The sequence below is a fragment of the Balaenoptera ricei genome, chromosome 6 (assembly GCF_028023285.1).
Source record: "Balaenoptera ricei isolate mBalRic1 chromosome 6, mBalRic1.hap2, whole genome shotgun sequence".
Classification (NCBI taxonomy): domain Eukaryota; kingdom Metazoa; phylum Chordata; class Mammalia; order Artiodactyla; family Balaenopteridae; genus Balaenoptera; species Balaenoptera ricei.
In genome coordinates this window covers 78102112-78124141 of record NC_082644.1, presented here as the reverse complement: position 1 = coordinate 78124141, position 22030 = coordinate 78102112, and the positions used below count along the sequence as shown (strand labels likewise).

The following is a 22030-nucleotide window of genomic DNA, read 5'->3' as shown; positions in this document are numbered from 1 at the left end:
GGGCCATAATCTGCAATTCTATGATCTTTACCTTACTATCCTTTCTATAGCAGAATTTAAATGGATTTCCTAAGGATATCTTGGATATTCTCAATTTGACAATAAAAGTTTTTCATGCAGGAGGAGGGGCTTAGTTTTTTGAATGAGGCTTTCAGGAAATTTTTTAAACATGACTTGTCTTTTTTAATAGATCTATCATCTGTAAGTCTGAAGGTTATATTGGAGGACTTTCTTAAAACTTCAAAGTGACCATGATGAAAACATCCAACAGGGAAGAAATTTCCAACAGTGACGATGCTTCTGTAAAAGTATGGTATTTATTTTACTGTATGGGCATTTGGACTTCTATCTAGTGGCCTTTAAATTTATAGAAATAACTAACCTTTATTGAACACCTACCGTGTTTCAGGTATGGTGTCAAGTATTGTCAAGAAAACTTTCCAAAACTGGGAAATAGGCAGAAGGGCTACTGCATGTCCTTTCAGAGTTATCTAAGCATTTTCTAGCCAACCCACCTTAGCCAGTTCTCTGGGAGTGTGTATCTTTGTTTGACTTGCTATTTTCTCTTCATTAGCATATTTTAAATTTCATAAGAGTAGATGTTAACTTGTAGAAATTGATAGACAGGGTTTCTCAAGCTCAGCACTATTGGGATTGGGGGCTGGAAAATTCTTTTTTGCGGGGGGAGGGCTGTCCTGTACGTTGAAGGATGTTTAGGACCATGCCTGTTCTCTACCCGCTAGACGCCAGTAGCACTCACACATACCCTCACCCCCCAGCTGTAACAACCAAAAATGTCTTCAGCCATTGCCAAATGTCCCCTGGAAAGAGAAATTACCCCCACTTGAGAACAGCTGATGATTGTGATGAAAATGAAATTTGTTCACTAGAGATGCAAATTATTTATCTGGTAAAGAAGACAACCCCAAAAGTTACAGTTTTATTGCCCTGTACATCAACCAGTTTTGTATCTAAATTAGCCAGCTTTTTCAAGCCTTTTTCTTTAGCCACTGTAAATACTTTGCTCTCTCCAATTTTCTTTAAACCATCTTGTCAGTTCTCTCATTAACATGTGAAATGAATCTTTGATACATGCTGACTTTATATTTGTATGAGAGTCATGTTTTTAACTTTTTGGAAAGTATGTGTTGACAATACCTTACATACATCACTTTATTTAATTCTCATAACAACTGTATAAATCTGAGGCTTTGAAAGATAAAGTAACTACCCAGAGTCACACTGCTAACATTTGTTGGAACCAGGTTTGGAACCCAAGACTTTATGACCTCAAATAGTGAATCACCGTGCTACTCTGTATTATGAGGCTAGTCCTGAAACTCTGGGACTCGGCTTGCTGTTGTCATTATGCTTAGCTTGCAACTATACCTCTGCAGCTCTTGGCCACCCCATTTATACACTATGAAAGGCCTTCATAGTTAAAAATCCAAGAATCAGAGTAGCCTTCTAACTTTGGACCATTCTGTGCTCACTTTATTATAATATCACAGATGTCAACAAAATAGGAGGCTGACAGAGGAGACCTGGAATCTGTAGCAACTCAACTCAAGACTCCATATTCAACACACTTCTTGAACTTATCTTTGTGAGTGAGTTGCTATGCACCTTCTCCCTCTCTCTCCCTCCCTCCCTCTCTCTCTCTCTCTTTCTCTCTTTCTCCCCCAACCCTGTAAAAGACCCAGCAGGAGACTCTGTTGGAACTTGCTTCCCCTGGTAATCCCTTTTTGTCCCTTTCCCTGTTTTAAAAATGGGGAATGTGGTAGAATAAGGCAGAAAGGCATCAGGGATTCATGACATCAACACTTAAAGCTACTTTGTTTAGGTCTATGCTGATCTTCATGTCTTCTCTGTCTAGTCCAATAATACTAATTACATTAGGCAGCATATAAATGTTTATTTGACCCACTGGTTAAGCAATCAGTTGCCTGAGTCTTCAAATTTTTAGGAGGTAACCTAGCTTTATGAAAAATACATGCAATAATAAAAATAGGTATCACCTGTATAGTGCTTACCATATACCTGGCATCATTCTAAACTCCCTACATATATTATCTCATTTAATACTCATTAAATCCTACTAGAAGATAGTATTATTTTTCAGATGAAGAAACTGAGGCACAAAGAGGTAAAATAACTTGCTCAAGGCCGGACAAGTAATGGCAGAGCCAAATCCAAATTTGATTTCCAATTGCATGCTCTTAACTACTATACTCTACCATAATAACAGGAATGCTTGAGTACCTGACTGGTAGGACTGGAATGAAGGGGTTAAGGGATAAGCCTTCATTGAAGATATGACTGGCTGAGTATCCTGTAAGCCAGGATATATAGGGTATGTAAGAGGAGAGAACCTCCAGACCTCTGTTTTGATATGGTCCTTACTGAAGCAAAGGTTGTACAGAGCTCAGAAAAGGTGCTATGATCACCCTGACGATATTGGATGGAGGACAAATTGCCTAGCTAGCCTGCAGCTGCTAAAAATAGCAGATTTATTTGGTGGGAGACTTGACATCTATTTTGGATTATCTCAGGAAATACTATGGCACATTGCTTTTAGTAAGCCACAAACAACATGGAGGTGTAATTGCACATTTATAAGTTAGAAGAACAGTTAGAAGTTTGAGGCCGTTAGTAGTAGAGATGATGTTTACCTCTTGAAAATCATTTATTTCACTCAAACACATGTAGGAACACCAAGTACATCTTATCTTTCATGCCACCTATCCTTCCACACCCATGAAAGTTAGGCCAACCTTAAGAAATATTACCCAACTTGACAACAAAGGAAAATGAGATGCCAAGATGTTATTTGTGGCCACTCAAGTTGTCTGCTTTGGAGACAGATTTTTAATAAAAATCAAACGAAGGTAGACATTCCTAGAGAATTGGATTTTTTCAGTATAAACTGCAAACTAGGTATCTTTTCTTGTTCAATATAGTTTTTCTCTGCCTTTCTTTTTTCATTCCAATAGGCTTGTAATGAAGTGGTCATCAAAATAACAAGGCAGAACAAAACCAAAAAAACACCATTCTTAGGGTACTATAAGTCTGGGCCTGCAATTTTTTTTTTTTTAATTTTTGAATTTTATTTTATTTATTTTTTTTATACAGCAGTTTCTTATTAGTTATCCATTTTATACATATTAGTGTATATATGTCAATCCCAATCTCCCAATTCATCCCACCGCCACCCCCCCACCCCTGGCCTGCAATTATTGAGTCCTCTGTCTTTTGGGGAGTCCCATGCTACCATAAGATGAAGGTTAAGTCAAGGATGTAGCATGTGGAGAAAGTAGCAGAGTGGTTGTTATGCTGGAAAGGGAAGCAGCCAAGTGGAAAGCATGTAGGACTGTGAAAAGGAAAATCTGGGTTCTCCTTCTGGCTCCAATGCTCAGCTGTGGGCATGTCATTTAACTTCTCTGAGCCCAAGGAAGCTAAGCCTCCCTCAAAATTGAAATTACTAATATTGATCTCATGGCATTTGGGTAAAAAGTTTATGAATATGAAGTATCTAGTCAAATGCCTGGCATCTGGTGGGTGTTCACTATTATTAGCGCTGTCTTTCAGTCCCAATCCTCCTGACGCCAGCCTACAAACCTAACATTGTTCTTAAGATCAAATAAGATGTTATGAAATCATCCGAGAAACTCTAAAGGGATCTGCAAATGTTAAAGGCTTATTAAGACAGATCTAAGTCTATTACCACAGTTAGAGGTGAGTCATAACCCTTGAGGTTTTTAAAATTATTATACTTTCCCCTTCAAGCCTTCCCTTGATACTCATTTTAATCATTTTCACCCTATAAACAATGAATGGGTGTGTTGGAACATATGGTATGTTTGCTCTAGGATGGTCCTCAGCCTTTGCGACAATAGACATCCCACCTGTGATGATCCCCCTCCTCCTACTCAAAGACACCTTCATCCGAGCCATAAAATCGTATCAAGCTGCTTCAGCCTTGTTCTCTCAGATTGCTTGATCTGGGGAAAACCAGCCAATAAATTGTGAGCAGACTCAAGCAGCCCTGTGCAAAAAACCTGTGTGGCAAAATGGTTTGCCAGCCATGTAACGGAGCCACCTTGGAAGTGGGTCCTCCAACCCCAGTCAAGCCTTTGGATGACTGAAGCCCAGTTGACACCTTGATTTCAACTTCGCGAAAGACCCTGAGGCAGAACCCCCAGCTAGGCCACCCCCCAAATCCTGATCAACAGAAACTGTACAAGGTGTGTTTTAAGCTGCTAAGGTTTGAGTTGGTTAATTTGTTATGCAGCATTAGATAATAATTCACAACTCACTCCAAATTGTGGCTGAGGCTGATTTGAGTTGCTTTTTTGCTGCTTTCAGTCAAAGAAATTCTGAATAATATGCCTTCCGTACCAGAATCACTTGGGATGGGTCTTGGGCATCTGTAGTTTTTTAAAACTCTGCAGATAAACCTTATGTGCAGCCCAGTTAAAAACCTCTGTTTTATTGGGAAGTATGAATGTTTAACATGTAATTATAATCCATTGGCTTCAAATCAGCTAAACTCCCTTCTTCCCACCATGATGCACTGTGAGGTCAGCTTTTAGGTCAGTGGAAGCTCAGGTAGGTTTCTCCAACATTAGGAAAATCCGAGGTTTCTTCCTCTCCTCTATCTCTAACATAGAAATGAGCAAGAAAGGTTAAACTTCACTGCTTTCATCTTGAATTTCCATCTTGGCTTCACTGTTCCAGGTTAAGACCAGAGCCAGTTTATTTGAAATACTTCTGGCCATGGGACAATTTGCAGTGGCTTCCATCCCATTCTGTTGTCTCCCTTGCCCCTGACTCAGACATACTAACTCTTTCATGCACTATTCCACAAATATTTGTCAAGTATGTACGAAAATTCCCTTTTACCCAGTGAAAACGAGGGCTGTGATGAGATGCTGACTTCTCTCTCACTCATAGATACAGAGCAAAGACGCTGAATTTCCAAACCTGAACCTTGAAAACAGGAGTAAACAAATGGTCAAAGATCTCTTTCTTCCCCTCTTTCTGTATCTTTTTGTCACAAACATGCAAACAACCTCTTATTGCAGCCATATACCAGCATATTATTTTTTAAAAAAATCTTATTAGGGAATCTGAATTACAAAGATCTTGGCCACCAATTGATAATGGAGTCAACCATCTACCTGATATCCTAATATCCTAGTAATTATCCTCAGTTCCTCTCTCACCTCATTTCACTCATGGAAACAACTCCCCAGATCCTATTCGTTTTACTTTGGGAATCTCATATTCAGACTTTCACCCCCATCCCTACAGGCACAGCCTTTGTTCAGACTACCTTCATACCCTGCCTAGTCTATTACAACCGCCCCTTAATTGGTATCTTGACAACAACCTTCCTTCACTCCTGTTTACTCTGCACCTCACTGTCAGAGTTATCTTTCAAAATTGTAGATTTTATCAGGCCACTCCCTTTATTAAAAACATGCCATTTACATCATGTACTCCCCAACATGGTGCACTGGGAAGGGCTCATCACATCTGCGGTATTCTTGCCAAAAATGCAGAACCTCAATCTAAACATGAGATAAACCCAATTGAGGGCCATTGTACAAAACAAATGATCAGTACTTTTCCAAAGTGTCAAGATCATGAAAGGAAAAGAAAGACTGAGGAGCTGTGACAAACTGGAGAAGACAAAGGAGGCATGATGAGTAAATGCAATGCTACATCCTGGATTGGATTCTGGACCAGTGGAAGGACATAAGTGGAAAAACTGATTAAATTCATATAAATTCTGTAGTTAATGCTACCATACCAACTTCTTAGTTTTGATCATTGTACTGTGATTAAGCAAGATGTTAACATGAGAGGAAGCTGGGTGGAGAGAATATGAAAACTCTCTGTACCACTCTTGTAACTTTTACAAAGTGAAAAATTATTTCAGAAGGTAGATAAAAAAGAGACCAGAGGGACTTCCCTGGTGGCGCAGTGGTTAAGACTGCGTGCTCCCAATGCAGGGGGCCGGGGTTCGATCCCTGGTCAGGGAACTAGATCCCACATGCATGCTGCAACTAAGGAGCCAGTGAGCCACAACTAAGGAGGCTGCCTGCCGCAACTAAGGAGCCCATGTGCCACAACTAAGACCCGGCGCAACCACATAAATAAATATTAAAAAAAAGAAAAAGAGACCAGAAGAAAAATCATATGCTATTACAACAAATTCCAATTAACTATAGAAGCTTAGTAGAGAGGGAGAGAGGGATAGCTGGAAGGAGGAAAGGGAGAAAGAGAGGCAGAAAGACAGAAAATGAATGTACATTTGGCAGGTACCATGGGATAAGACATGAATTTATAAGATCTCCCACTAGTGCCTCACATACACATATAGTATGAACATCCCACAATGCTAAATGTGGTTCACTCTTTAGAAAATACACCACCTAAATGCAAGCTAGTTACTTCATCTGGTGCTCAGCTGAAGAAACAGTGATCTGTTCCAACAGTAGAGAAAAAACTGTGCTGATTTATTGAATGTGGCAGAGAAAGCCTCCCAATTTCCCACTGCCCCTCCTTTAGCAATAAAAATCCTGGTTTTTCAGGCCAGAGCATTGTCACCCAGCTATAAGAAATCTAAGAGATTATTTATTTGGAAAAGAGTATAATGTGGCAGTGAAAACCAGGGCTTGGTGTCCATCACATAGAGCAGAATCAAATCTAGCTCTGTGACCTCAAGCAAGTTATTATCTATGTTGAGGCTTAGTCACTTTGTCCATAAAATAGAGATAATGATAATGATCAATTTACTTTATAAATTTGCTGTGAAGATTAAGTTTTTAACCCATGCAAATGCTTTACATTTAACATAGTAATCTGGCACGGAATGTGTGTTCATTAAATATTCATTATTATTTAAATTTATTTTTATTCATTATTTAAATATTAGTTACTTAGAGAAAATGTCTAAAATTTGTAGCAGTGGAAGGTTAGTGACAAGACTAGTTCAAGTTCAAGTATGACTCCAAATGCATGCTCCATCAATCCGGTAATCAATAGTTTTTAAATTAGGAGCTGTTACTCAGCTTTCTTTTTCCATTCTAGACTTTACTCCTTCGGTAATTCTCACAGTCTCTGTATTCTATCCACCAAACCATTGAATCTCTCTAGCTTCCTAAAACGAGGAATCCATCCTCTGATCTAGTGACCAGAGAAGGGAAGCTAGAAGGGAAGATGAATCTCTTTGCCTGAATGCTAATGTGAGTCCCATCCCCCATCAAGAGATAGCTTTACCTCATGTACTTTTCATCTTTCCTCTTCCCTCTTTTCTCTTCCCTCTGCCTATGTACAATTAGTACCCCCAAATGAATAGTCCTAATTACTAAGATTATATAAATAAGCTTTTATTTTTTAAACAGCTGACAGTTATAAATAAGAATTTCAGAATTCTTATTTATATGTATATGTGTACCACATCTTCTTTATCCATTCATCTGTTGAAGGACACTTAGGTTGTTTGCATGTCTTGGCAATTGTGAATAATGATGCTATGAACATGGGAATGCAGATATCTCTTCGATACCCTGTTTTCATTTCCTTTGGTGGGGGGGAAGTATTTCAGCTGTATTAGGGCACTGTTAAAAGTTGCTTAAAAAAAAAAAAAAAAGAACATCTAGTCTAAAAATCTGTGTTTTCAACCTGAGGGTGAAAACAAGTACATAATTACTAACAAGTAGTGCTGGATTATATAAACTAAATGTGAATTAGGGTATCAGTAAGTAAATTTCTTTTATTTTTAATTTAATTTTTAAAAATTTTTATTGGAGGGGCTTCCCTGGCGGCGCAGTGGTTGGGAATCTGCCTGCCAATGCAGGGGACACGGGTTCGAGCCCTGGTCTGGGAAGATCCCACATGCCACGGAGCAACTAGGCCCGTGAGCCACAACTACTGAGCCTGCGCGTCTGGAGCCTGTGCTCCGCAACAAGAGAGGCCACGACAGTGAGAGGCCCGCGCACCGCGATGAAGAGTGGCCCCCGCTTGCCGCAACTAGAGAAAGCCCTCGCACAGAAACGAAGACCCAACACAGCCATTAAAAAAAAAAAAAAAAAAAAAAAAAAAAAAAAAAAAAAAAAAAATTTTTATTGGAGTATAGTTGCTTTACAATGTTGTGTTAGTTTCTACTGTACAGCAAAGTGAATCAGCTATATGTATACATATATCCCGGTTTTTAGATTTCATTCCCATTTAGGTCACCAGTAAATTTCTAATGAGAAAATTTTGTGATTGTAAAAAAAAATCACTTGACAAATCATGACCGTTGGACTTCTTATGCTTATTTTACCATTTAATATTTTTATATGGAATCACATATGATGGTGGAGTTAGGTACCATAATCTTTCAGTACTTAGACCCTTTAGCAGTCTATATCCAGGCTACTGAAAGAAATCATAGGCTAAGAGAGCAGGTGGGGGCATTGGGAGAAAGGGAAACCCACTCTTCTTATAAATTTCTATTAGCAATAGTTTTGTAACTCTAGCTACAACCTTTGTCATCCCTTCTGATTCTTCTCTTCATCCCTGTATTCAATTTAGTCTTTTCTTCCTTGGAAAGTAATATCTAGATTTACCTTAATCTCTTCCCTTCACTATTACTGTCTAGCATAAATCTTTATCATGTCATTTCAGGATTATTTGAACAATCTCCTCATCTGGTCTTCCTGACAACAGTTTAGCTACTGGCTCTTGTCTGATTAATTGTTCTGTAATACTGTTTTTACCATATCACTCTATTGCTTCAGAATCTAAAATGAATCTCCACTGCTTAGTGAGTCATTCAATCTCTTCAGTCTGACTTTTAAAGGTTCTAATAATTTTATACCACCTGAATTATCAAAATTTTCCTCTGTTTCTTAATATGGATTATAGTCAGACTGGTCTTTGCTTTCCTTTCCACCTTGCTCATGCTGTTATTCCCCCACCACGCCAAAGATTGTTATACTTTCCTGTCCAGAATTGATCTTACCTTTTGGTAACATCGTTCAGAATTTCCTTTGGGAATCATCAAACTCTTACCTTTGGTCCATAGGTTTGCATGTGGCTGACTCCACAGCCAGCTCTAGGGTGGACATGTGACCCAAGCCCGGCTAATCAGAGGACCATGACCCCTTGGTCACAGCAATCAGTTCAATAAAGAACATATGACCCCGGGCTTCCCTGGTGGCGCAGTGGTTAAGAATCCGCCTGCTAATGCAGGGGACATGGGTTCGAGCCCTGGTCCGGGAAGATCCCACATGCTGCGGAGCAACTAAGCCTGTGCGCCACAACTACTGAGCCTGCGCTCTAGAGCCCGTGAGCCACAACTACTGAAGCCCACACGCCTAGAGTCCGTGCTCTGCAACAAGAGAAGCCACTGCAATGAGAAGCCCACGCACCGCAACAAAGACCCAACTCAGCCAAAAATAAATACATAAATAACGTTATTGAAAAAAAAACATATGACCCAAGCTGGCCCAATGTGAGCCTTGCCTGAACCTTCAGTAGGAACTTTTAGAAAAAGTAGTGCTTGACAAAGCCAAGAAACAGCAACTGACAGATTCCTGCTGATATAATTGAGCTTCTCGATCTACATATGACTGATCTCTTTGGTAATAAGAAACAATTAATACTTTTTTTTCTGTTTTGACTTGAACCAATTTGAATTGGTTTGCAAAGAATACTCCCACCTCTTTGCTTCTTCAAGTTAAGTTTACCCTTTAAGATCTAGCTCTCATGCTACTTTCAAACTGTTCTTCCCTTTCCTTAACTCCCATTATACCTTACTTAATCTACTGCTTTAACACTAAATCATCTCAATTGTTTAATATTTCCTAGTTTTACTTCCCCACTGTACCATAACCTTCTTGAACGCTTGGACCATGAATTACATTTCTCTTGTGTTTACAACACTTAAGAATTTTTTACACTTAAGATGCAGATTGACTGATAAATTATTGGATATATTATTCTTCTTTAGAAATCAGTGGTTAGAATCTCAAGAACAAATGAAAACTGGGCAAATTGTTGCTAATCAGGGCCTAGCTCTTTGGGTAATTCTGTTCCCACCTTACTGATTTAAAAACAAATACAGCAAGAAAGAAGGGGAAATGATATCAATGAGTGTGTTATAAAGACACATTTTGTACCACCTCCTGAAGATTTTTTTGGGGCCTTTGGAGGAGCCCGATAACAGCTCCCCATTTTAAAATGTAGGTTTTATTATTATTCAGGTATGGTGAGACCAGGACATCAGGAGACAGATGCCATTGACAAGATAGTTTTTACTTACCGTCTTCAAGAAGAGGGGCGTGCTTCACCACATAGGGCCATACAGGGAAGCACCAGGATCAATCAGGAGATGGGGGTGGTCAAGGGGAAAGCATGGGCAAAAGCGTTTATTGTGGTCTCCACAGTAAAGGCAAGGCAGAGTAAGCATGCTTAGGACTGGCTAGTCTGAATAATTTCAGCAGGCTCTGGGGTGTAGGGACTGTCTCCAGTTATCTAGTACCTGGCGCTGGGTTGATTAGGGCAGGGGAATATTGACTTGGTGTGTGAGAGTTTGATAAAGAAGGTGGTTGAAGGATGGATGTGGGTTCTGGATTGTTCAGTTTGTATATGAAAGGTCCAGGGGATTTGTTAGCTATTGGACAATTAGCTAGCCGTGAGAGGAGCAGTCTCTCCCCAGTCAGTGAGGCCCCAGGTGGCAGAGCATCAAGAATACGGAAAATAAGGGGCAGGACAAGGACCCACTGCACCCTAGATGGCCAGGGACCATGGGCAGTGCCTGGGATCCCCACCTTAAAGGGAATTGTTCCTGAGTGGTGCCTTGGGCTTTGCCAGCCTGGATTTATGGGGTGAGCTTCCCTCCTGGAGCCCTGTAAGGATTTAGCCCTCCTTTTTGATTGTGGTTACTTAAAAAACAAAAAAAATTTCATTGCAACCACCTATAAATCGTATTTTACAAATTGCAGAAATGAAGATACAGAGGACTGCCACCCACTGAGCTAGGCATAGACACCAAATGTCTTGGTTCCCATTCTTTTGTTTTAGAGGTGTGTGCCTACATGTTTAGGGGCAAAATAATGTGGTATCTAGAATTTGCTTCAGAATAACGGAGAGTGGGAGGTACAAAGGAAACAAGATTGGCCATGAGTGATGACTGTTGAAGCTGTGTGGTAGTTCTCATTGCTATTCTCAGTACTTTGTACATGTTAGAAATTTTCCATAATAAAACTTAAAAAAAAAAAAAAAGAATACAGAAAATAAGAAAATATAGTTACTACACTCCCCTCTATCCCACCTGGGTTCAGAACAATTGAGCAATAAGACAAAGCAGAGGCAGATGGTAGTCCAAATATCCCCTCTTTTACTGATAAAGCCTACCTTGGAGAATATATCTTTACACGAGAGTCAAATGGGCCTCCTAACTCCATTCAGAATTAGACTTACTCATATAGTCATAGCAGTATTGGACCAGGAAAACTTTTCCAGCTGGGAAGGATTTTATGGCATGAGTAACAGAGAAGAAATTGTGCTTACTATAAGCAAGTTTACTCCCAAGAGGGGTGAAATAAATAAGGCCCGGAGCTGAGTTGAGCACGCCCAGTTTATTCCTCCCAAATGTTCCAATCAGATGAGACACCCCACCTTCCCCAGGCAGAGGAGTAGAGAAAGTCAAGGGGTATTGCTTGACTGAACTCCCTTTTCGTAGATGGACAGGTCAAGAGTGGGAAAGAAACATTACCTCCCACCAAAAAACATTGATTTTTCTGGAGATTTTAGTAAGATAATGGAATTCTGCCACTTCCCTAGCCATGATTCCAGCTTGTAAGTTTTCATTTCTTCATCTTCATCTATTGGATGGCTCTAATTCTGCAAAAGAAACTCTTCTATCTTCAGAACTTCAGTTTTCTGCTGTATGACATCATACTCTTATTCTGCCTTTGGCTGAAGGTAAAAAGGCTTTTTTTTTTTTTTCCTCTCTGAAAAGACATTAAATCTGAACATGGACATCACATCCAACACGGATACTTCCTTCTTCTGCAGCCTGATGCCTCCTCCCACCAAGATTTTTTATGTCCATCCAAAATATTACAAGCTTGTTTACAACATATTTTTTATTAAGGCACACTTTTAGTAAAATGCTGATATAAAACTTTTGGTATAAAATTTTGTAGAAAAATTAGAAAATACAGTCATGCAAAGTGAAGAAGATAAATGAGCTCATATTCTGCTGGGGAACCAGATATTTTAGCAACTAATTACAAAGGAGTGTGAGGCACTCAGTAACAGAGGAAGGAGAGCTCTGAGATCATAGGGGAAGGAGTGATTCTTTGTGGGTGATAAGGTGAGGGGATGGGTGGGGACTTATAGGACATAAGTGGAAAGATTGCCTGTGGCCCACTGGGAAGGATGTTATATGTTATATGTTATGTTAAAGAACTTAGACTTTATTCAATAAGCAGTGGAACATCACTGCGGGATTTGAATCAGAAGAGCAACATAATCAATTCATTTTTTAAAAATATTTATTTATTTACTTATTTTTGGCTGCGTCAGGTCTTAGTTGCGGCACGTGGGATCTTTTCTTGCGGCACGCGGGCTCCAGAGTGTGTGGGCTGTGTAGTTGTGGCACGTGGGCTCTCTAGTTTTGGCTTGTGTGCTCAGTAGTTGCGGTGCACAGGTTTAGTTGCCCTGCAGCATGTGGGATCTTAGTTCTCCAACCAGGGATTGAACCTGCGTCCCCTGCATTGGAAGGCAGACTCTAAACCACTGGACCACCAGGGAAGTCCCTACTCAATTCACTTTTGAAAAAGAAAACTATTTATTGAGAAAAAAATCATTTGAAGTCTCTCATATACCTGGGGCACTAGCATATGTGAGGGAAATCTGGAGGCTAGCAGATAAGTTAGGAAGTGTTGCAATAGACCAGATTCTTGACCTCGGCCAAGCCCTGCCCCAAATAATTTTTATGTAAGCCCATTTATTAGCAAGTAAAGTACATACCAGGATTCATTTGGCATAGAGCATAGAGTACAATAAAAGAAACTAAAGCCAAACCTTAATTATATATACATATTAAGTTAGTTATGCTTATAGTGTGGGTATATATTAAATCAGAGAGGATTTGTTCTTTGAGAGGATTTCTGTCACTCCCAGTTTATTTCTTTTTTCTGTTTAAACATGAAGATAAAGGTCCTGTTATTTGCCTTCTTAGCAGCAAACTCCCCCCATCCCCACCTAGCTTAGAGTGCTTAGTTTTCTTCTTGATAAGAGAGGCCTGATAGGTTTAGGCCAAAATAAAAATTCTGATTGTATTTCAGGATTATGAAGATGATATTAATTAGTCTAAGCCTGTCCAGGTAATTCTATATCTTTTGTCTACTGTTAGTTTAGAAATGGGAATGTGAAGCACTATGGGAAGTCTGCTGGGTGGCTTCCAGGAAAAGTGTTCCTGTTGAAGAAAAGAGACACATATAGGAGGAAACAGGCTTTCTTTGCTGAATTTGTTGTATCTGGGTGTGATGCCTTGAACTGTGGCAACCACCTTACGATTGTGAGGGAGTAAGCTAGCATGCTGAAAATAGCCGAGCCCAAGGATGGAAAGGACTGGGTTGATAATCTGGAGCTGATGTAGCTTGGAACTTCATGTTTTTTTAGATAGTAAATGTCCTTATTATTTAAGCTAGTTTTAGTTGGGTGTTCTGTTCATATCACTGAGAGCAGTCCACCTAATATAGGCTCTCAGAGAGAAAGATACTATGAGACATTTATCTATCATCAGTAAAAGGACTCATATGTGTATGTTCTGTGTTGTTTCTAAAGCAGTGCTTTTCAAATTTTAACGTACCTATAAAACACCTGGGGGTATTGTTTAAATGCAAATTCAGTAGGTGAGGCCTGAAATACTACATTTCTAAGAAGCTCCCAGGATTTGTCCATGGTGCTGGAATAGGGTCCACACCTTTGAGCAGCAAATGTAGACCACAGCTATAGCTCATTAAAGGTTAGATAGATGGGAAACCTCCAAGTGACTGATAGGATTTTTAAAGGGAGAGCCAGGAGTCAGGATGAGGTACAGTAGTGACTGCTAATTCAAACAGATTAGCCCAACATTATTCCTTATTAATACTGATAATTTCAGAAAAGATAAGGGGCAGATAGGTGCCAGGGGCAGACAGAAACCAGGACAAGATCTTAGAGGCTGCCTCTGCAGAGAAGAAGGAAGTAGAAAGTGTCTTTCTTACTTGTAGGAGGTGCTCAGACAAAGCACAAATTCTTGGTACTAGCAGGTCTTTTAGATGACTTTCAGAGGCCTTTTGCCTGAAAATACTGCAGTACTCCCATCTTTACCACCATAGGTAATTTAAACCACCACCAACAAAATAATCTGTAAAATAAGTGTAAGGAAGTACAAATTTTGATTTTCCTCCACAATGACTACTCTGACACTTTTTTTTAGGGGGGAAGTAATAGCTATGTTACTCTTCTTAAATTTTTGGTGGGGGTACATTTGCTTGACTGGTACCCTAAACATGCATGGGTATGCCAATAGGGTCGGTTGGCCCTGGATTTCTGGACAGGGAAGCATGGAATAATGTCAGTTTAAATTATTCTTTTAACTTGAAATATTTCCCAACAACAACAACAAAATGATTTAGAGCTTAGAGGATGGGAAAACTTATTTGTAGGGCTAATTTAGTGCTTCTGGAAAGAAGTAGTGACTCCTAGCAGTATGGTAAATAATCTATGACTTATTTTCCCAAGTTTGAGAATAACTATTGAGAGCATTAAAATAATGTGTACACAAAGATTGCAACTGAAAGTGGCTCCTGTGATTAAGAATATAAAGATTCTCTAAAGGTAAAAAGAGATCATTTACAGGAGTCATATCTTTAGTTCCACAGTGGAGAGTATCGTCATTATTTAAAGACAAATTATGGTATTCTTAGCCTAAATCCAGGTATTAGAACAAAGAATACAAAGGCAAAACTAGCTAGTTCTCAGTCAAAGACAGTACTCATAAAGAGCAGACTTAATAGAGGGATTCCAAGAAGAAAAACTGTAAACCCCAGAATGATGACGATTATAAGGGGACCCTGATATTAAGCTGAGGAAGACCCTAGCTGCTGTCCCCTTTTTCCATGAGGTCCTTAGATCAATAGCAATTTGAATCTTTGTTGATATAAAAACAAGGTATTTAAACATAAAGAGTAAGAAATAGTTTATCTCCATAAACATATTTCTTGAGCAATCTAGTCTATTGCTTTTCATAAGTAAAGTATACATATCTTTTCTCGCCCACCTAGAATGCCAAATTGCTGTAAATAACAATTATTTGCAAGGTTTACAAAAGTAAAAGGACTTCATGAAACTGATGTAAGAATAAACAAGATCAACTTCAGTAGAGGCAGTAGATCCAGTGGTTAATAGTATTTTGGGCTTTGTCTAGGAGCTGTATGCTTTGATAGCATTACTTAAAGTCTTTAAATTACAGTGGTTTCATCTGTTTAAAAAAACCCAGGAATGACTATACTATTTTAAGTACTAAGTTAAAGGCAATGATGTATGTAGTGTTTAGCACAGTGCCTGGCACTTGTAAATTCTTGTACTCAATCCATAAACTGGTTTTAGAAAATCTTCACATGCCAGACACTGTGCTGGATGTTGGGGATATGGTCTTGAACAAAACAGATCAATATATGCATCTCGCCCTCAAAGAACTTAAGAGTCTAGTAGGGAAAGCAACTGGTTAAAAGGTAAACCAACATAATATTTAAGTGCCAACTTTCAGTGAGATATCCACTTGGGGAACATGAGGTGAATAGAAATATACTTATGATTAACAGGTGAATAGGCCTGCTGATTTCTAAGCCTTTATTTATAAACATTTATTTATTATGAAACAACCTTGAGAATAATGAAGGCATAACTTTGTTGGTAGGACTGGGAAAACTAAGGGACGCTTAGTATGTTTTGGTTATTAATTCTTGGAGGTTAATTGACCTTGGGATGAAAACATTCCCAAACTTTCAGCCCAAAGGGCTCTATTGTTTGGTAAGATCTCTATATGAGAAACTCATTGCGAAGAAATTAGGAAGAGGAAGTCTTAAGAAAAGTGTTTTAAAACAAGGTCAAAAATGTATTCTGAAGAGAAAATATTTATTAAGCTGATATACTAGGCATTTCTTGCTCTTTATCTCATTTATTTCTCCCAATGGCCCTGTAGGAAGGGTAATATTACATCCATTTTAGAAACAATACAGTCGAGACCTCAAGTAACGTTTTTAAACAGGTCACACTTACTAACTGGCAAAGTGAAAATGAGAAGTCCATGTTTCCACTAGCTTCTAGCTGCCTTTAGCTCAGTGCAAGAGACATAGGAGGCAACCAACACATTTGCTGGAAAGAATGAATGAATAAATGTACTTTAGCTCTGCTATTTATGTGTCCCTGGGTAAGACAATTTTTCTGAGTCTGTCTTCATTTCTTAAAGGAATATAACAAGACTTACTTCACAGAGTTGAGGTAAGGAACAAATAAGGTGATACAATAGGGAAAAACAATTAAAATATTAAATGTTAGCATGATATATGTCACAAATTATGACATGTATAATTTGTGTGTGCATATGAAAACAGCATTGGTAACAGTTAATATTATGAGGGCTTTCCTGGTGGCGCAGTGGTTGAGAATCTGCCTGCCAATGCAGGGGACACGGGTTCGAGCCCTGGTCTGGGAAGATCCCACATGCCGCTGAGCAGCTGGGCCCGTGAGCCACAATTACTGAGCCTGCGCGTCTGGAGCCTGTGCTCCGCAACAAGAGAGGCCGCGATAGTGAGGCCGCGCACTGCGATGAAGAGTGGCCCCCGCTTGCCACAACTAGAGAAAGCCCTCGCACAGAAACGAAGACCCAAAACAGACATAAAAAAAAAAAAAAAAAAAAAAAATCCTTCCTTAAAAAAAAAAAAATATTATGAGAATTTATACATAACATCCAAACACCAGACTCTAAGAAAAAAGGTACTGGATAGACAAGTTGGAAGAATAGGCAAGGAATTGATATATTGTGTCTGAGACGGGGATATTGGCGGTTAGGGACAGGGTAAAGAAACTTTACATTTGTAACCCTTTGCATTTTCCTTTTGAATTTTGAACCATGTATTACTGCATTACTATTCAAAAAATAAATAACTTTAAACTTTATAAAAACATTGTATTAAAATGTAACATTAACACAGAATAACCACAGTACTTTTTTTAGCATTGCCTTTATTTCAATTATTAATTTAAATTATGAAAATGAAGCCACTTCATTTTCTTTTTTTTTTTTTGAGAATTTAAATATTTTATTATATAAAGTTATACCCAAAATTGTGCTTCATTTTTTCACTATATACTTTAACTCAAGGACATTTGTAAAAGCAGTACATTTTAGAAATCCTGAAAGAAATTCCACTAGCTATAGGCTATTTAAATACTGCTTACAGAAAGTATTTTTAAAAAAAGGGGGAGTACAAATGAACTTATTTACAAAACAGAAGTAGAGTCACAAATGTAGAAAACAGACTTATGGTTACCAGGGGATAAGGGGGGGAGGGATAAATTGGGAGACTGGGACTGACATGTACACACTACTATATATAAAATAGATAACTAATAAGAACCTGCTCTATAGCACAGGGAACTCTACTCAATATTCTGTAATGGCCTATATGGGAAAAGAATCTTAAAAAAAAAAGGAGTGCATATGTGTATAACTGATTCACTTTGCTATACACTCGGAACTAACACAACATTGTAAATCAACTATACTCCAATAAAAATTTTTTAAAAATATTAAAGCCAGCACCATATAAACAGCATACACTTAAATAAAAGAGATGAATGCTTAACATACAGAGTAATGTTTTTTTGTTTTTTAAATAAATAAATTTATTTATTTTTGGCTGTGTTGGGTCTTCGTTGCTGTGTGCGGGCTTTCTCTAGTTGCAGCGAGCAGGGGCCACTCTTCGTTGTGGTGCGTGGGCTTCTCATTGTGGTGGCTTCTCCTGTTGTGGAGCATGGGCTCTAGGTGCGTGGGTTTCAGTACTTCTGGCACACGGGCTCAGTAGTTGTGGCTTGCAGGCTCTAGAGCGCAGGCTCAGTAGTTGTGGCGCACGGGCTTAGTTGCTCCACGGCATGTGGGATCTTCCTGGATTAGGGCTCGAACCTGTGTCCCCTGCAGTGGCAGGTGGATGCTTAACCACTGTGCCACCAGCCCCAGAGTAATGTTTTTTATTCACTGATAAACTAAAGGTCCATTTCAAGATGTCTCTCTTGTATACTTCATTTGTTTTATTAGCAAGCAAAGCCCTATAAGGGATGGCTTCATCTAGTCCCCAGACTCGGATCCATCTTCATCTTGACTAATCTGAAAGTAACGAAGTTCGTAAATCTCCTTGTCAGATGCAACCACACGAAGCCAATCACGAAGATTGTTCTTTTTAAGGTATTTCTTGGTATTTCAAATACCTTTTAGAGAACTGTTTCTCAGAAACAACTGCGATTTTATTCTTGAAGCGTTCAATGTGAACGACATTCCCACGATTCCCAGTTTTTCCATTCACTTTAACCTTCTCCCGTAGCAACTGTTCAAAATTTCCAGAATCAAAAATTCCATCTTCTACTGGATGAGTAAGGTCCAAATTAAACTTCCAGGTTGACTTCTTAGGCTTCTTGTCTTCGGCGCCATCCTGAAGGCCCGCCGCGCGATCAGAGAGCCACTTCATTTTCAATATGATATCTTTTTAACAGAATCCGTGGTTCCTGAGCAAGTTTAATTCTCCTGAATAAAACAATCTTCTTTTACCATTATTTTGAAAGACTGTTTTGCTGGATGGTAGATTAAATTGAGTGAAACGAGTTATATTCTAAGAATAACATCAAATGCAAGTAGGGCAGCGGTTTTATCCACGAGCCCAGAGAGAAATGGGGCGGAAAATGAACGCAGGTAAATAAGAGTTAGTGGTTAAGTCTGACATTGCTATGGGCCACCGTTTGATGTTAGTGCTGCACCGCGTTATGGCTCCTTTGCGCTTTGGTGGTCTTCCAAAGTGCGAGTACTAGACAAAGTTAGGTTCCTGAATTTTTCCCGATCTGCTGCCATGACCAGTCCAGGGCTTGGGTTAGGGCTTTCGCTGGCCCCTAAACACTGAAAAGATGACAGTGTCCCTCTACATTTATGCAATTAAAAATAGAAATTCACTTAAGAAATTCATTAAAACTTAACAGGGCGAATTCAAGACCTTCCTTTTAGACTTTCTGAAATAAAAGTTCCGATTAAATTCATCAAAGCTGAACTTTTTTTCAGCATTTCTCCTTTGCTAATGTGTTAGCCTTAGTTCAGCGGCCTGTTCCACCACCCGGCACTCACCGGCTCTCAAGCCCGAACCACGCGGCTGCTCGCAGGTGCCATCCCCAACCTGCCAGGAATCTCCTCCTTCGCCCCACCCATCTGGCCCTTGCCCCCGCCCACCTCACGCGTTGTCGTGACATCAGCGCGCCGTCGCCAAAGGCCGGCAGCAAATGAGCGCAGGTGGCTGCGGCCCTTCGTCGTACTCTCGAATGCGCAAGCGCGGTCGTTCCGGGTGCTCGGAAGACCTGGCGGAGCCCGGCGCTGATGGAGGCCCGAGGGCGGCGGGGGCGGGGCGCGCCGCGAGCTGGGGGCATGTCCACGGCGGGCGCCGTCTAGAGGAGGGCCGAGCAGCCGCCACCACGCTTTCCGTCGCGGCGAGACGCAAGCGAGCCAGGCCGAGGGCCGCGGCGGCGATGCAGCGACGGCGGCGCCCTCCGCCGCCAGTCTCTCAGCTGCCCGAGGGCTGCGGGGGAGGCGGCGGCAGCCGCGGAGGAGGCGGAGGGAGCGAGGAGGTGGAAGTGCAGTTCTCCGCCGGGCGTTTGGGCTCCGCCGCGGCGGTTTCGGCGGCGGCGGCCACGCGCAGCACAGAGGAAGAGGAGGAGAGGCTCGAGCGCGAGCACTTCTGGAAGATCATTAATGCCTTCCGCTACTACGGGTAAGGAGCCCGTGGTGGACCCCTGCTCAGCCCGTCGGCGCGCCCGCTGATTGCGGCTGACCCGTCCGCACCGTGGCACACGCCGCGCTCGCCCTCCGGTCGCCACGCCTCCGGGGCGTCGGAACCGGGCCGCCTAAGCTGACCTCCGCGCCCCCGAGTCATCTCGCACCACCTTAGCCCTTCCCGGCCCTGCACTCCCGCGTGTCTGCCGCACCGTCTGTTGCTCAGCCTCTTGTCTTCTGATCTCAGGATCACATTAGCCCTCTTGCCTTTCGTCCCTCGTTAAAGGTTTGGCTTTGAGGCCGGTGAGGGTGACCGGAAAAGTGCTGTAAGAATTTCATAGAAGATGGTGGTGGTAAAATCGTCCAGTGCTGAGCATGATTTGTATGTATTGTCGCTGTCCTGCAAACTGAACAGGCGGAGAGCCCAAGTTCACCTACACGTGGGATGCCGTAGGATGTTTTTTCTCAAACTGTTGTCAGTTCTTGTGAGAGCAGCATTAAGATTTCCGCCCCTTACACACCCCCACCCTTGGCGCTGCGAAAGCACAGCACTTTTGTGGTGAGCGAGTGAATGATGCTGCTCAGTGTCTTTAACTGGTGGGTGAAATTAAGGTCGGAGATGGTCCGGATGTTCTAAAATTTGCAGATTTTTAAGGGGGAAAGCACTGTAAGAGCCGCTTTTATGATATTTTTCTGCAAATATTTATCGAATTCTCACTGTGGGTTGGGCACAGTGGTAGGACTTTTAAACTTCCTTTCATTTTTCTTGTAGATAAATCGTAAAGTAGCTTAGTCAGAAAATTATAATTCCAAGATCTGAAAGGGACTTAAAACAATTGGATTTTCAGGTAAAGAAAGCACTTTTATTCGTGTGAGAGATGTGTACATCGACGGCGATGTTCTGAGTCTGCAGTTGGAATCAGATAGATGTGACCTCCTACTGAAGTAAAACTGTTCCCTTAGATGGCCTCCTGTGCTATATGCAAATTTTTAAATATTGCTTGACTGACCTCCTCAAGGGCAGGGGCTGAGCCTTATTTATTTTTATGTTGCCAGTGCTTGGCATGTTGTTGGGGCTCTATTTTTAACAAATAAGACAAGTAGTAACAAAGAAGTACATTTGTTATTCCCAAATAGTTTGTCAATTTGTGACTGATGGTTAAACTAGTTTGTTACTATTCTGAATTTTAAAACTTGCTTAATGAAAGCTTGAAGTTACTTTAGACTCTGATTAAATTTGTGACATGAATTTTTGAAGTTGAGAGATCTTGATGAAATAATTTACTAATTAAACTCGGGCATAGGAGCCATGGATTGCATTACTTATGGAGCTCAAAAGGGAATTAATAACATGGGGATTTGATTTAGTATCAACGGAGTGAGGAAGGCAGACAACTGGAGCATTGAACTTGTTACAAGTATTGTGTCTGGAAGAACCATACAGCGAGGGGAAGAAGCTGACATTAGATAGCCAGAAGTGTTAGCTGCAGAAAAGTCTGGTATATTTTACTGTTGAAAAGTGTAGAAAGAATACTGGGAAATGTCTTGGGACTGTTGTGGACTCAGTTAAAATGTGTGTTTGTACGCAGTTCAAATATATTGGGACTAATTTAGAATTGATATTTATGATTGGGTATCAGCTGGGCCTTTTTGTGGGGGAGGGCAGGGGGGTTTGACCCGAAACTAGGACCTAAGTGTGGCAATATAGAAAAGGGCACTGTGTGCATGTTCTGGTGGTTGTGATACAATTTGCTATACTCTCCTCCCTCTTCTTTACCACTTCAGTGTGGGACTGAGGAAAATTTTATTTTTAACAACAATCCTTTTTATTTGCATGTACTCTCTTAATGAAAAAATTGAAATCCCTGTGCTGAAAATAGTATACAATTAAAAATATGTTTAGGGGTATGGGAAGGATTGTGTAGCAGAAAACACTGGATTATTACA

At 40.4% G+C, this 22030-nt stretch overlaps 2 protein-coding genes and 1 pseudogene across 6 annotated transcripts in view; 2 read left to right on the top strand and 1 right to left on the bottom strand.

Annotated features, from left to right (window-relative positions):
- Nucleotides 1–7886, top strand: part of NMRK1 (nicotinamide riboside kinase 1) — a 46395-nt gene extending 38509 nt beyond the window's left edge. The window contains exons 10-11 of one of the 2 annotated variants that reach the window (XR_009503695.1): nucleotides 191–308; nucleotides 7821–7886. The gene's annotated coding sequence lies outside the window, so the exon portion shown is untranslated. Of the gene's footprint in view, nucleotides 1–190; nucleotides 1028–7820 lie in introns of those variants that run through there. The other variant, XR_009503694.1, reaches the window with a different exon arrangement.
- A 10033-nt stretch (nucleotides 7887–17919) lies between these two features.
- LOC132367127 (large ribosomal subunit protein eL22-like) lies at nucleotides 17920–19502 on the bottom strand (annotated as a pseudogene).
- A 76-nt stretch (nucleotides 19503–19578) lies between these two features.
- Nucleotides 19579–22030, top strand: part of CARNMT1 (carnosine N-methyltransferase 1) — a 44281-nt gene continuing 41829 nt past the window's right edge. For 3 of the 4 annotated variants that reach the window (XR_009503693.1, XR_009503692.1, XM_059924930.1), the window contains exon 1: nucleotides 19580–20081. Coding sequence is in view for 2 of the 4 variants with exons in the window: in XM_059924930.1 (XP_059780913.1) it covers nucleotides 19597–20081 (485 nt within the window). In the remaining 2 variants the exon portion in view is untranslated. Of the gene's footprint in view, nucleotides 20082–22030 lie in introns of all 4 variants that reach the window. The other variant, XM_059924931.1, reaches the window with a different exon arrangement.